The sequence below is a fragment of the Aotus nancymaae genome, unplaced genomic scaffold (assembly GCF_030222135.1).
Source record: "Aotus nancymaae isolate 86718 unplaced genomic scaffold, 86718_ANA_hifiasm-v0.15.2.pri h1tg000124l, whole genome shotgun sequence".
Lineage (NCBI taxonomy): Eukaryota > Metazoa > Chordata > Mammalia > Primates > Aotidae > Aotus > Aotus nancymaae.
The window spans coordinates 1236529-1249260 of NW_026988539.1; the positions used below are offsets into that span (position 1 = coordinate 1236529).

At 57.5% G+C, this 12732-nt stretch overlaps 1 protein-coding gene across 1 annotated transcript; it reads left to right on the top strand.

Annotated features, from left to right (window-relative positions):
* Window positions 1-7623: 7623 nt before the first annotated feature.
* Window positions 7624-11964, top strand: GAMT (guanidinoacetate N-methyltransferase). The gene is made up of 6 exons (XM_012436010.2): window positions 7624-7804; window positions 9134-9279; window positions 9481-9544; window positions 9837-9904; window positions 9992-10102; window positions 11655-11964. The coding sequence occupies exons 1-6, from the start codon at window positions 7624-7626 to the stop codon at window positions 11793-11795; spliced, it is 711 nt and encodes a 236-aa protein (XP_012291433.2). The 3' UTR covers window positions 11796-11964.
* Window positions 11965-12732: the final 768 nt, after the last annotated feature.

Below are 12732 nucleotides of genomic sequence, written 5' to 3' on the forward strand. Positions count from 1 at the left end.
GCGGGCGCAGGCGCGGCTGCGGCTTCCTCTTTAACTCTGCATTCGGAAGTGGTGGAGGCGCTGGGGACGGGGGTGGGGTCGGGGGAGTAGGAATGTCCCCGCCCGCACCCCATCCAGGCGGACCGAGGGCAAGCAGCACGTGGGCATCCCGCGCGAGGCTCCTTCCCGTGTCCCCATTTCACAGAAGAGGATCCCGAGGGTCCGAGAGGCTGAGTCACTTGGCCAAGGTCACCCAGCTCGGGCCACACTGGAATCAAATCAAAACAATTAACTGAGTTCAATGACTATGAAAGAATATTATTGACCCCCACCAAGTGCTAATACTATTAATAACCAAATACTGTTTTAATTGCATCTGTTAATTGCATACATCAGTGGTTCTTCTGGGTGACTTTGCCCCCCAGGGGATAACGTGGCTATGTCTGAAAAGGCGGCTTTCGTTGTCACAACTTGGGAGGCGGGTGGTGCTGCTGGCATGGAGTGGTTGGAGACTCAGCACCCTGCAGTGCACAGGACGGCTCCCCAAAAAGAATGATACCCGTCCTCCAACGTCAGCAGTAGGAGGCGGAGAAACCCTCTGGGCTGATGGCAGGAGACAGATGACCCACCGGGTGTGTGCTCCTACTGCTTTTCTTCTTAATCTCACCGCCCTGATCATTTGATTTATTCATCATCACAAGGGACAAGGTTGGGGTAGGTGGCTTATGCCTGTCGTCTTCAGCACTTTGGGAGGCTGAGGTGGGTCGATCACTTGAGGTCAGGAGTTCGAAACCACCCTGGCCAACATATAGTGAAACCCTGTCTCTACTAAAAATACAAAAAAAAAAAAAATTAGTCGGGGGCGGTGGTGGGCACCTGTAATCCCAGCTACATGGGAAGCCAAGGCAGGAGAATCTCTGGAACCCAGGAAGTATAAGTTGCAGAGGGCCGATATCGAGCCACTGCACTCCAGTCTGGGTGACAGAGCGAGAGTTCATCTCAAAAAAAAAAAGGAGCAAGATCACAGGCAAATAGTACAAAACAAAAAACTTTTTTTTTTTCTTTTGAGACAGGGTCTCACTCTGTTGCCAAAGCTGGAGTGCAATGATGCAATCATAGCTCACTGCTGCCTTGAACTCCTGGGCTCTAGCTATCCGCCCTCCTTAATCTCCCGGAGTAGCTGGGACTAAAACCCCATTTATTTATTTTTAATTTATTATTATTACTATTTTTGAGACAGAGCCTCACTGTCACCAGGCTGGAGTGCAATGGCGTCAGCTCACTGCAACCTCCACCTCCTGGGTTCAAGTGATTCTCCTGCCTCAGCCTCCTAAGTAACTGGGACTACAGGCACGCAACCATGCCCCGCTAATTTTTGTTGGTTTTTAAAAAAAAAAAAAAAAAAAAAACATTCAAGTATCCCTCTGTCGCCCAGGCTGCAGTGTAGTGGTGTGACCTCAGCTCACAGCAGCCGGGTTCAAGCAATTCTCCTGCCTCAGCCTCCCAAGTAGCTGGGACTACAGGCGCGCGCCACCACGCCCAACTAATTTTTGTATTTTTTAGTGGAGACAGGGTTTCACTGTGTTGGCCAGGATGGTCTTGATCTCTTGACCTTGTGATCCGCCCGCCTCGGCCTCCCAAAGTGCTGGGATGACAGGCATGAGCCACGGCGCCTGGCCAATTTTTTGTATTTTTAGTAGAAATGGGGGTTTCACTGTCTTACCCAGGATGGTCTTAATCTCCTGACCTCGTGATCCAAATACCTAAGCCTCCCAAAGTTCTGGGATTACAGGCGGGAGTCACTGCACCCAGCCTAATTTTTGCATTTTTAGTTAAGATGGGGTTTCCTTTTTTTTTTTTTAATACGGGGTTTCGCCATGTTGGTCAGGCTGGTCTTGAACTCCCGACCTCAGGTGATCTGCCCGCCTTGGCCTCCAAAGTGCTTGGATTACAGGCGTGAGCCACCACATCCGGCCCCCAGAGATGGGGTTTCACCATGTCAGGATAGTCTCCATCTCTTGACCTCATTATCCGCCCACCTTGGCCTCCCAAAGTGCTGGGATTACAGGGGTGAGCCACCACCCCTGGCCGGTTTTTTGTTTTTTTGTTTTTGAGACAGCGTCTCACTCTGTCACTCAGGCTAGAGTGCAGTGGCATGATCTTGTCTCACTGCATGAGCCACTTCGCCCGGCCTAAAACCTCATTTAAAATCAAAAAAGAAAAAAGAAAAAAAATGAAATAAATAAATGAAATAAATCTGGCTGGATGCAGGGGCTTGTGGCCTGGAATCCTAGCACTTTGGAAGGCCGACGTGAGAGGATCGTGTGAGCCCAGGAATTCAAGACGAGCGCAGGTAGCATGACGAAACCCTGTCTCTACAAAAAATAAAAATAATTGGCCAGGCTTGGTGGCACGTGCCTGTAGTCCTAGCTACTTGGAGGCTGAGGCAGGAAGACCGCCTGAGCCCAGGAGCTTGAGACCAACCTGGGCTACACGGCAAGACCCAGTCTCTACCCCAAAAACCGAAACCCAAACCAAACAAGACTGGAACATTTGAAACAACCATACATCCATCCACTGGTGACTGGATACATCAACAGTGAAGCAGGGTGGATGAAACTCGCAGGATGCGGACGAAGAAGGAGGGCGGGCACAAGATGCTGACAGGTTTTATATATGTATATGTATGTATATATATTACATATATATTATATATATATATTTTTTGGACGGAGTCTCTTTGTCACCTAGGCTGGAGTGCAGTGGCACGATCGCGGCTCACTGCAACTTCCGCGTCCCGGGTTCAAGCGATTCTCCTGCCTCAACCTCCCAAGTAGCTGGGACCACAGGCGTGCGCCACCACACCCAGCTAATTTTTGTTATTTTTTTTTAGTAGAGACAGGGTTTTACTATATTGGTCAGGCTGGTCTCAAACTCCTGACCTCGTGATCCACCTGCCTTGGCCTCCCAAAGTGCTGGGATTACAGGCGTGAGCCACCAGCCCAAGTTGTGTATTTTTAAAACTACAGGCTGGGAGGCCGAGGCCAGTGGATTATGAGGTCAGGAGATCCAGACCATCCTGGCCAACATGGTGAAACCGCATCTCTAAGAAAATACAAAAATTAGCCAGGCGTGGTGTCACAGGCCTGTAGCCCCAGCTACTCGAGAGGCTGAGGCAGGGGAATCGCTTGAACCCTGGGTGGCAGAGGTTGCAGTGAGCCAAGATTGTGCCACTGCACTCCAGGTGGGTAACAGAGCAAGACTCTGTCTCAAAAAAAAAAAAAAAAAAAAAAAAACAACTACAAACTGGGGCTGGGTGTGGTGGCTCTCACCTGTAATCCTGACACTTTGGGAGGCCGAGGTGGGCAGATCACAAGGTCAGGAGTTCAAGACCAGCCTGACCAATGTGGTAAAAACCCATTTCTAGTAAAAATACAAAAATTAGTCAGGCGTGGTGGCGCACGCCTGTAGTCTCAGCTACTTGGGAAGCCAAGGCTGAGGTGGGAGAATGGCTTGAGTCAGAACCTAGGAGGCAGAGGTTGCAGTGAACCAAGATCATGCCACTGCACTCCAGCCTTGGCTACAGAGCAAGACTCCCTCTCAAAAAAATAAAAATAAATAAATTAAATTAAGGCTGGGCGCAGTGGCTCATGCCTCTAATCTCAGCACTTTGGGAGGTGGAGGTAGGCAGATCACAAGGTCAGGAGTTCGAGACCAGCCTGGCCAACATGGTGAAACCCTATCTCTACTAAAAACACGAAAATTAGCTGGGCACCCCAGCCACTTGAGAGGCTGAGGCAGGAGAACTGCTTGAACCTAGGAGGTGGAGGTTGCAGTGAGCCGAGATCGTACCACTGCACTGCAGCCTGGGCTACAGAGCGAGACTCCATCTCAGGGAAAAAATAATACAGTCAGACACCTGCAAGGGATAAAATAACAAACAGCCATGTACCTGCCACTGAAATGAACACGTTTGTATTTTGTCAGATTTGCTTCAACATTTTTTTTTTTTTTTTTTATAAGACAGGGTTTCACCGTGTTGGTCAAGCTGGTCTGGAACTCCCAACCTCAGGTGATCCGCCAGCCTTGGCCTCCAAAGTGCTTGGATTACAGGCGTGAGCCACCGCGCCCGGCCTTGCTTCAACATCTTAAAAAAACAAATGAACTAGGCCGGGTGTGGTGGCTCATACCTGTAATCCCAGCACTTTGGGAGGCTTAGGTAGAAGAGATCACGAGGCTTAGGCAAGAGATCACGAGGTCAAGAGATCAACACCATCCTGGCTAACACGGTGAAGCTGATGCAAGAGAGTGGCTTGAACCGGGAGGCAGAAATTGCCCTGAGCCAAGACCACGTCACTGCGCTCCAGCCTGGCAACAGAGCAAGACTGTCTCAAAAAAAAAAAAAAAAACTAGAAGAGCCTGCTTCTCCCTCTTCCCCCATTCATTTCTCTCTTCCACCCCAGGGCAAAGGCACTGAGAAAAAGGCTGTGCAGGCCGGGCGCGGTGACTCACACCTGTAATCCCAGCACTTTGGGAGGCTGAGGTGGGCGGATCACAAGGTCAAGAGATTGAGACCATCCTGGCTAACATGGTGAAACCCTGTTTCTACTAAAAATACAAAAATTAGCCGGGCATGCTGGCGCATGTCTGTAATCCCAGCTACTTGGGAGGCTGAGGCAGGAGAATGACTTGAACCCGGGAGGCGGAGGCTGTAGTGAGCTATCACGCCATTACACTCTAGCCTGAGTAGTAAGAGCAAAACGCCATCTCAAAAAAAAAAAAGCTCTATATAGTTTTGGTCCTTTTTTTCTTGTGGTAAAACATACGTGACATAAAATTTTCCATTTTAATTATTTTTAGGTGCACAGCTCAGTGGCATTAAGCACATTCCCACTGCTGTGCCCCCATCACCACCGTCCTCTCCAGAACCTCCTCACCTCCCCAGACTGAAACTCTGCCCCGTGAAATACTCACTCCTTGTCCCCTCCCCAGCCCCTGGTACCCCCCATCCCACTTTCTGTCTCTGTGACTCTGAGGACTCTAGGGATGTCCTAGGAATGGGACCACACACACAGGATTCGTCCTGTCGTGACCAGTTACTTCACTGAGCGTGATATCCTCAAGATGCATCCATATTGTAGCCTGTCTCAGAGACTTTTTTTTTTTTTTTTTTTTGAGATGGAGACTTGCTCTGTTGCCCAGGCTGGAGTGCAGTGGTATGCTCTCAGCTCACTGCAACCTCCGCCTCCCAGGTTCAAGCAATTTTCCTGCCTCAGCCTCCCAAGTAGCTGGGACTACAGGCACGCACCACGCCCAGCTAATTTTTGTATTTTTGGTAGTCATGGGTTTTCACTATATTGGTCAGGCTGGTCTCAAACTCCTGACCTCAGGTGATCTGCCCGCCTCGGCCTTCCAATGTGCTGGGATTACAGGCGTGAGCCACCACACCTGGCCCTAGCTAATTTTTTAAAACATTTTTTTTTTTGTACAGACAGGGTCTCTGTGTGTTGCCAAGTCTTGAACTCTTGCACTGAAGTAATCCTCCCACCTCTGCCTCCCAAAGTGCTGGGATCACAGGCCTGAGCCATTGCGCCTTCCCGGGCATTGGGATCACAGGTGGGAGCTGCTTCCCCCAGCCTATCAAGCATTTTCTTTGTGCCAGGATCACTGACAGCCCTGTGAGAGGAGCCCTAGAACCATGAACCATGAAGAAATACCTTCCATTAGTGAAATACCAGAGATACGAAACTGCTCCTGGCCGGGTCGGTGGCCGATGCCTGTAATCCCAGCACTTTGGGAGGCCAAGGTGGGAGGATCACCTGAGGTCAGGAGTTTGAAACCAGCCTGGCCAATATGGCAAAACCTCGTCTCTACCAAAAATTAGTGGGGTGTGGTGGTGCACCCCTGTCATCTCAGCTACTCGGGAGGCTGAGGCAGGAGAATCGCTTGAACCCCAGAGGCAGAGGTTGCAGTGAGCTGAGATCGTGCCACTGCACTCCAGCCTGAGCGGCAGAGCCAGACTCTGTCTCAGAAAAACAAAACCAAAAAACAGCTTCTGACCCGGCCACGCCCATCCTGGGGAGAATGTGGGTGTCTCTTAGAGGACACGTGGGCTCCAGCTTGGGGCAGAAAGGGATGGCGGCCCGGCTGGGAGAGACACTGTCCAGGCAGGGGGAAGAGCATGTGCCCAGGCCCGGGGCTGAAGGGGCACAGGAGCTGTGTGTAGAAGGGCGTGTGGAAGAAATGAACAGCCAGTGACCGGGCAGGCAGCTACCAGACAAGGCAGCCCAGGGAAGGCCGCTTGCGGGAGCCGTTTCAGAGGCTGCCTGCCTTCACGCCCTGGCTCTGCTGCAACCTGTGACCACAACCTCCGTGGGCCTCAGTTTCCTCATGTGTTAAATGGGTGTAATAACTGCCCCACCTGTTGGGCAGAGCTCCTGGCAGGCAGGCAGTGCTCAGGCATGACCGTGGCCCCATGTTCAGAAGGGGAAGGGGACCTCCAATCAGAGCCAGGAAGCCACTGCAGCCAGCTTGGGGGGACCCCAGGAAACAAGCAAGGGGTGTGGTGACCCTAAGGGCCTACCCTGTGGAGGGGGAGGCCTAATTCCACCCCCACACTCCCCCCAGCTGCAGGGCCGCCCCGGGACAGGGCTCTGCTGAGATTGAGTGCTGGTCTCCAGGATGGGATGCATCTTTATTTTTTTATTTTTGAGAGGGGTCTTGCTCTGTCTCCCAGGCTGGAGTGCTCACTGCAACCTCTGCTGGAGGCGTCTTTGGGCAGAGCCCTCCATCAGGGTCCCGGGGTCTCAGGTGACCCCCAGCTTATGGGGCTGCGACATGGGCTCATGAAAGCAGGACGGCAGCTCAGGGTCAACTCGCGGGCATCAGAGCTCTAATTCTGGGTCCCCAGCCTCGTGGCCACAAGATCACTGGCTTTGCCTCCCAGAGCCTCCGTTTCCCCATCTGTAAAACGGCAGTCATCATAGAACCTGGCGGGCGTGGTGGCTCATGCCTGTAATCTCGGCACTTTGGGAGGCTGAAGCGGGTGGATCACTAAGTCAGGAGTTTGAGACCAGCCTGGGCAACCTAACGAGACCCCGTGTCTGTTAGAAAAAAAAAAAAAAAAAACTCACTGTAGCATCTTCTGAAGATTAAACTACTTTAAACACTTAAAGCACTTCCAACAGTGCCTGGAAGATCCTCAGATTCTGACATCCCAGCGAGGAGGGGCTGAATGCTGACAGATGAGGAAACTGAGGCACGTAAGCAGCAAGGCGGGGATTCGGGATCCCGGCCTCCAGCCTGCAGGTTCGCGTACCCGGGCGCGGGTCTCCGGTGCTCGCTCCGCGGGGAGGGCACCGAGGCTCCTGGAGGAGGGAGCGGCCGGGGCCCCGACCCCACTGCCGCCATCCCTCGCGTGGCCGCCGCTAGAGGCCGCTCCTGGAGCCGCGCACAACCTCGCGCGGGTCCGTCCCCCCGGGCCTGCCGGACCCGCCCCCCGGACCCGCCCCGCCGGGCCTGCCGGACCCGCCCCCTCGGGCCTGCCGGACCCGCCCCCAGGACCCGCCCCCGGCCCACAAGGCCCTGCAGGGAGCGGGCCCGGACGCGCGGCGATCGAGGTCGGGTCGCCGTCCAGCCTGCAGCATGAGCGCCCCCGGCGCGACCCCCATCTTCGCGCCCGGCGAGAACTGCGGCCCCGCGTGGGGGGCGGCGCCCGCGGCCTACGACGCGGCGGACTCGCACCTGCGCATCCTGGGCAAGCCGGTGATGGAGCGCTGGGAGACCCCCTACATGCACTCGCTGGCCGCCGCCGCCGCCTCCAAAGGTAGCCCCCGGCCCGCACCGCCCCCGGGGCCGCAGGGGAAACTGAGGCCCGGGCTGCCCCGGGCCGGGAGCTGTGCAGCCCACCCTCCCGCTGGGGCGCCTCTGTCTCCTCGCCTGGGAAGTGGGGCTGCAGGTGGGGGCACCCGGAGTCGTTCACGGCGACTGCTGCAGGCGTGGGGCCCGCACACAGTAGGCGCCGCCTAAGTACCAGGAACTTCCTCCCCAGGGGGAGTGAGGACCCCGCTCTCCAGATGGGGACCTCAGCCGCGAGACCTGGGTGGAAATGGGTCCCTGACTCGCTGTCTGAGGTCCAGACGGAGGGGTCGCGCCGCAGGGAGGCTTCCCGTTTGCCTGCCCCGGAGGGCAGCCCCGCCTCGCCCAGCTAAGAATAGCACCTAGAAAGCTGAGCTCAGGGAGACAGCTGTCCCCGGGGTGGCCCTGGCCTGCCTGGCATCAGAGCCTGAGGGCTGCTGCGGACTCCCTGGCCCTGCACAGGTCCATTCCAGGAGTCCGGCCTCAGTGTTCCCGCCCTGAAAATGGGCACGTCCAGTGTCAGTGCCAATCTGGATAGAGGGGGCCACACGAGGGGGCCCCATGTGTGGCCCCCCGGGGACCAGCCCTTCCCCTCCCAGATAGTCTCAAGTCCACGTCTTGCCTGGCCACTCTTGCAAACCCGATTTTTGGATGGAGGGAGGGGGAGAGAAAAGTAACCAACCAGAGAGATAAGGGACCCAGCACAGTGTGGGCTGGAGCTCAAAGTCCAAGGCTTTCGCCTCCCCCGGGGACTGAGCCCAAAAGCCGTCATATTTGGCCTTCCTGGCTGGCCAGCCTCTCTCTGGCCGCTGGCCAGGGCCCACGCTGTTCCCGCTCAGGACTCCTGTATCCTGCCCGCTTCTGCCCACGCTGGCCCAGGGTGCACCCTCCCGTCCTGTGGCAAATGTCACTCACAGCCCAGCCTGCCCTGCACCCCCTCCTCCAAGCAGACCCCCAGCCTAGCCCTGCACTCCATCCTCCAGGCAGACCCCCAGCCATCCCTAAACCCCCGCCTCTAGGCAGACCTCCAGCACAGCCCTGCCCTACCCTTCACTCCCTCCTCCAGGCAGCTCCCCAACCCTGCACCCCCCTCCAGGCAGCCTCCTCAGCCCTGTACCCCCCCTCCAGGCAGCCTTCTCAGCCCTGCAGCCCGCCTCCAGGCAGCCTCCCCAGCCCTGCACCCCTCCTCCAGGCAGCCTCCCCAACCCTGCACCCCCCCTCCAGGCAGCCTTCTCAGGCCTGCACCCCTCCTCCAGGCAGCCTCCCAAGCCAGGCCCACCGCCCTGTGTGTGCGCAGGGGGCCGGGTCCTGGAGGTGGGCTTTGGCATGGCCATTGCAGCGGCAAAGGTGCAGGAGGCGCCCATTGATGAGCACTGGATCATTGAGTGCAACGACGGCGTCTTCCAGCGGCTCCAGGACTGGGCCCCACGGCAGACTCACAAGGTGCCCCTCTGCCCGCAGGCCCTCCAGGAGCCCCACTCCGTGGGGTGAGGGCACTGCCCCTTGGGGGGTTGGGGGCCTGGGCCGCCAGAGGTGGAGGAGGTGGTCTTCTCCCTTGGGAGTCCCGCTGGCCACTCCCTTTCTGCAGGCGGGAAGATCTTGGGGACCTCTCTGACCCTGTCTTTTTACTTTCCCTTCTTCAAGGTCGTCCCCTTGAAAGGCCTGTGGGAGGATGTGGCGCCCACCCTGCCTGACGGACACTTTGATGGTGAGGGGAGATAGGGCCTCCCAGCTCCAATCGAGCCCTTCCTTTGCTTGTGGGGGCCCTCTGGTGTGCACTGGCGGGACAGAGCCCCAGTGGGTGCAGGCCCAGCTGTGAGGGCTGGCAGGGCACCAAGGATGGGCACACTCACAGAGGAGCCCTGGAGGCAATCTCGGGGTTCTCAAGCCCAGGTGAGAGCCCCGCCTCTGCCCGGTCTCACTTAACCTCCACCCGCTGGGGTGAGCCGGGGAGGCACTGAGCCCGGCCCTGACCTCGCGGGTTTCTGTCCTCTGTGCAGGGATCCTCTATGACACATACCCGCTCTCGGAGGACACCTGGCACACACACCAGTTCAACTTCATCAAGGTAGCGCTCTCTGACTTGCGGGAATGCAGGAGCCCCTCTGCCCACACCCCACCTCCATCCTGACCACTGGCCACTCCCCTGCCACAGAACCACGCCTTTCGCCTGCTGAAGCCGGGCGGCGTCCTCACCTACTGCAACCTCACCTCCTGGGGGGAGCTGATGAAGTCCAAGTACTCGGACATCACCACCATGTTTGAGGTGGGCTCACCTGGAGTTCCCCACGGGTCTGCAGGCATTGACCTTGGGTGGGGGTGGGAATGGGCTGCTGGGGTCACCTTGCTGTCCGGGGAGGGTCCCTTCCCGATCCCCTGGGTGGGCTAGACTGTGCTGGTTCGTTTGGAAATCAAAGTCCTTTGCCTGGTGTGGTGGCTGCCAGGAACGGTGGCGCACGCCTGTAATCCCAGCACTGTGAGAGGCCGAGATGTACATATCGCTTGAGCCTAGGAGTTTGAGACTAGCCTGGGCAACATAGCAAGACCTCGTTTTTACTAAAAAAATACAAAAAAAGCCGGGCACAGTGGCTCACGCCTGTAATCCCAGCACTTTGGGAGGCCCAGGCGGTGGATCATGAGGTCAGGAGTTCGAGACCAGCCTGGCCAATATGGTGAAACCTCGTCTCTACTAAAAATACAAAAATTAGCCGGGCGTGGTGGTGCGCACCTGTGGTCCCAGCTACTCAGGAGGCTGAGGCAGCAGAATTGCTTGTACCCTGGAGGCAGAGGTTGCAGTGTGCCAAGACTGTACCACTGAACTCCAGCATGGGTGACAGAGAGAGACTCTATCTCAAAACAAAAAACTAGCCGGGCATGGTGGCGTGTGCCTGTCCTCCCAGCTACTCGGGAGGCTGAGGTAGGACTGCTTGAGCCCAGGAGGCAGAGGTTACAGAGAGCCGAGATCGAACCACTGCACTCCAGCCTGGGCAACAGAGCCAGACCCAAAGAAAAGAAAAAAAAAAAAGGGAAATCAGGCTGGGCATGGTGGCTTACACCTGTGATTCCAGCACTTCAGGAGGTCGAGGCAGGTGGATCACTTGAGCTCAGGAGTTTGAACCTAGCCTGGCCAACATGGCAAAACCCCGTCTCTACTAAAAATAAAAAAATTAGCTGGGCTTGGTGGTGTGAGCTTGTGGTCCCAGCTGCTTGGAAGGTTGAGGCAAGAGAATTGCTTGAACCCAGGAAGTGGAGGTTGCAGTGAGCTGAGATCACGCCATGGTACTCCAGCCTGGTGACAGAGTGGGACTCCGTCTCAAAACAACAACAGAATAGAAACCAAAGTCCCCTCACCAGCTCGCAGCCTCCCGCGGCTCCCCCGTGCCCCGCGGTTCCCCTCCCTCTGGCTGCCTCCACCCAGCTGTCTTCACCGGTTCAGCAGTGCTTGTCTCTGGCTGTTCCCTCTGCCTGGTGGTGGCACCTGTCTGAGGGCTCTGTGTGGTCGTCCTGGGCCGCTGTTCTGAGAGCCTGCTGGGTGCCTGCGGCCCTTGGGGTAGCCTGTGTTCCAAAACGGGAACAAGCAGCCTGTGTTCTCTTTCTGTCGTCGTTGTTTGGCTCCGCCAGCCACACTGGCAAGGTCTGGAGAACCACGGAGTAGGTGGCTGGAACCCCACGCTGCTGGTGTGGGGCTGGGGTCCGGGGCTGCCCTCCACGTGCCCACCCGGGCCTTGGCATCTGTAAACGCTCTTCAGTGTGGGGTGAGTGCCGAGGTGCACGTGACCCCACAGCCCTCAGAGGTGACCTGCGCCACCCCCACCCAGGAGACGCAGGTGCCCGCGCTGCTGGAGGCCGGCTTCCGGAGGGAGAACATCCGCACCGAGGTGATGGCGCTGGTCCCGCCGGCCGACTGCCGCTACTATGCCTTCCCGCAGATGATCACGCCCCTGGTCACCAAGGGCTGAGCCCTCACCCCAGCCTGGCCGCACCCGTGCCCTCCTCTGTGCCTTCCCGGCTGGGAGTCCAGGCTTTCCTGCCAGCCCCGCCTGATCCCAGCCACGTGTTACCCGAAGCTTTCCCGCTTGTCTGAGGGGTCCCTGAGGTGAAGTAAACGCTGGTGCTGGGTTGGCGGTCCGCAGCGAGTGAGCGACTCTTACTTCCAGTGCTGCGTCCTCACCTCCCGCCATCCCACAGACACAGGAGAAGGCGGGTGACTCCGCTGCAGGTTCTGAGTGGCCCCAGCCCCCACTGTCTTGCCCATGCCAGACATCTCCAGCCGATGCCTGATGCCCCTTCGTCAGACCAGAGCCACTTGAGACTCTGCAGCGGCATCAGAGAGGGGTGTAACTAGGCCAGGGTCTCAGGCGGTGGGGAGCACCAGGGCAGAGGTGTGGGTAAGACAAGGACCCTTGCCCACCCCCCGCCACAGCCCGCTTCTCTACCGGCCCCAGCACTACCTGAGCTCCACTCCCCCCGCCCCAGGAGGGGCGTCGCTGCTGAGAGCCCCATGCCGAAGAGCCCCCCATTTCTGGATGTTGTTTCCTCTCTGCAGGTGTTGCCCCCGCTGGGCCCAGTGCAGGGGCAGCCCCACGTGCCCAGCCCCAGGAACATCCCGCTCCTGCCCGTCCGTGCCCTCGTGCCCAGCTGGTCACCCCATACCCTCGCATCCACGTGCGTGCAGGCCGCCCATCTTCCTGGGGCCGTCCTGCCAGTTCCCCGCACCCACCTCCCCTCGTCCCAAGAAAGCCAGCTCCTGGGCTCTGCGCCATGGCCCAGGCTGCCCTTCCAAGGGCTACAGCCCCATCCCCACCCCAGGACATCACTGCCCCTCAGCACATCCTGCCTCCAGGCTACTTTCCTGGCCGGCTGGGTGCCTGCTCCCCACACTCCCCAGCCTCCCAG

Excerpts from the sequence above, each read along its gene's own strand:
- GAMT (XM_012436010.2), top strand. The coding sequence starts at position 7,624 with ATGAGCGCCCCCGGCGCGACCCCCATCTTCGCGCCCGGCGAGAACTGC. Across the intron at positions 7,805-9,133 it reads CGCCGCCGCCGCCTCCAAAG|GGGGCCGGGTCCTGGAGGTG; the intron begins GTAGCCCCCGGC and ends GTGTGTGCGCAG. Across the intron at positions 9,280-9,480 it reads CCCCACGGCAGACTCACAAG|GTCGTCCCCTTGAAAGGCCT; the intron begins GTGCCCCTCTGC and ends CCCTTCTTCAAG.